At 36.9% G+C, this 1,886-nt stretch overlaps 1 protein-coding gene across 1 annotated transcript; it reads right to left on the bottom strand.

The window, feature by feature from the left end:
- Positions 1 to 312: 312 nt before the first annotated feature.
- On the bottom strand, positions 313 to 1,260 carry LOC101538534 (olfactory receptor 4K2). The gene has a single exon (XM_004609729.2). It carries the CDS (start codon positions 1,258 to 1,260, stop codon positions 313 to 315), a length of 948 nt encoding a protein of 315 aa, XP_004609786.2.
- Positions 1,261 to 1,886: the final 626 nt, after the last annotated feature.

The raw sequence follows: 1,886 nt of genomic DNA, 5'->3' as shown, positions 1-1,886 counted from the left end.
GGGATACTGACACGGTTGTTGTTGAAACGGTCAAGTTTAGAACTGCAAAAACAAATAATATGGAAACTGTTGTAAGTCATGCTACCACCCTCCAAAAAAATTTTAGCATAAACAAAATGTATAAAAATTAAATTATAATCCAGTGAAACACATTCCCTTTTCCACAAAGTTAAAGATCATTTGCTCCTCATAAATCTCCTTAGGGATCCTTATGATGATGTTTATTTGCCCTTTCTTCCTTTTACAATCTTCAAATTACATTTAAAGAAAAAAATAAGATAAAATGGGGTTATTGAGAAGTTAAGACTAAAATTACTGCAAAGGAGTTGCCTTGTTAGAATTTAGAAGCCTATTTTTCAGTTTCCTTATGGCTGCCTTCACATCTTGATTCCTCAAGGTGTAGATGACTGGGTTCAGAACAGGAGTAAAGATGGTATAAAACACAGACAAGATCTTGTCTACCAGAAAACTGCTTAGTGGCCACATGTAGATGAAAATGCATGGCCCAAAGAACATGAAGACAACAATGAAATGAGCTGTGCAGGTAGAAAGGGCCTTAGATGAACCCCCTGAAGAATGTTGCCTGATAGTAAGCAGTACAATAACATAAGAATTGAATAAAAGAATAAAACAGGATAAAGCAATTATGCCACTGGTTGAAATCATGAAAAGCCCCAGCACATAAGTATTCACACAGGCCAACTGAAACACTACAGGCAGGTCACAGAAAAAACTGTCTACTTCATTGGGACCACAGAATGGTAATGAGAGAGCAAATACTACCTGGCTCATCGAATGCATGACTCCCACAATCCAGGCTGTCACCACAAGGGCAAGACACACCCGGGGACTCATGATCGTAGCATAGCGAAGAGGCTTGCATATTGCAATATATCGATCAAAGGACATGGCCATAAGTAAAATGATCTCAGTACCAGTAAAAAGGTGTAGGAAGAATATCTGGGTGATACAGCCATCAAAGGAGATGGTTCTGTGTCCAGTGAGGTAGTCTATAATCATTTTAGGAGTGGCAAAGGAAGCAAGGGACATGTCAATGATGGAAAGATTGGTAAGCAGGAAGTACATAGGCGATTGTAGATGAGAATCAGCTATGACTGTCATGACTATGAGGCAATTACCCACCATTGTTGCCACATAAAACAATGAAAACACAATGAAGAAAAACATCTGTAATTCCCAGGAATCAGAGAGTCCCAGCAAAACAAATTCAGTAACGGTAGATTTATTGGCAGCATCCATTGTCCTGAGTGATAGGTAGATGCCTGTATCAAAGAAAAAAATCAAAACAAGGAATAATTTTTTGAAGCAAGAATTACAATTCCTAGATTCTTATACAAGCTTTGTTTCCCCTATGAAAATGTATATTTAGGGGTCGGAGCTATAGGACACCAGGAAGGATGTTTGCCTTGCATGAGGCTAGTCTGGGTTCGATCCCAACACCCCATATGGGTCCCTGAGAACTGCCAGGAATGACCCCTGAGAGAAGAACCAGGAGTAACTCACCAGGTGTGGCCCAAAAAGCCAAAATATATATATATATATTTATTATTCTGTCCTGTTTCATTTGTTATGTAGATTTAAAAAATAAATTCTAGGATATTATAGATTATACAAAATGTCACTTAACACTAGGTGTTAAGATAACATTTATGGTACTAATATAACATTTTTAACAGATATACTTATCTACATATTTGTCTATCCATTTCTCTCTATATAAAATCCTAAACATATGAACTAACATTAAGTAAGCACTTAATCATGATGGTGTGATAAACACCAACACGATAATTTAATTTGGATCATTTGAAGGAATAAATCGAATTAATTCACTCAGCAAGTATATATTTAGGATATCCTCCCCA

This window comes from Sorex araneus, chromosome 3 (genome assembly GCF_027595985.1).
Source record: "Sorex araneus isolate mSorAra2 chromosome 3, mSorAra2.pri, whole genome shotgun sequence".
In the NCBI taxonomy this organism is placed as follows: Eukaryota; Metazoa; Chordata; class Mammalia; order Eulipotyphla; family Soricidae; genus Sorex; species Sorex araneus.
The sequence above is the reverse complement of the archived record's forward strand: the minus strand, read 5'-3'. Positions and strand labels throughout refer to the sequence as shown.

Excerpts from the sequence above, each read along its gene's own strand:
- LOC101538534 (XM_004609729.2), bottom strand. The coding sequence starts at position 1,260 with ATGGATGCTGCCAATAAATCTACCGTTACTGAATTTGTTTTGCTGGGA.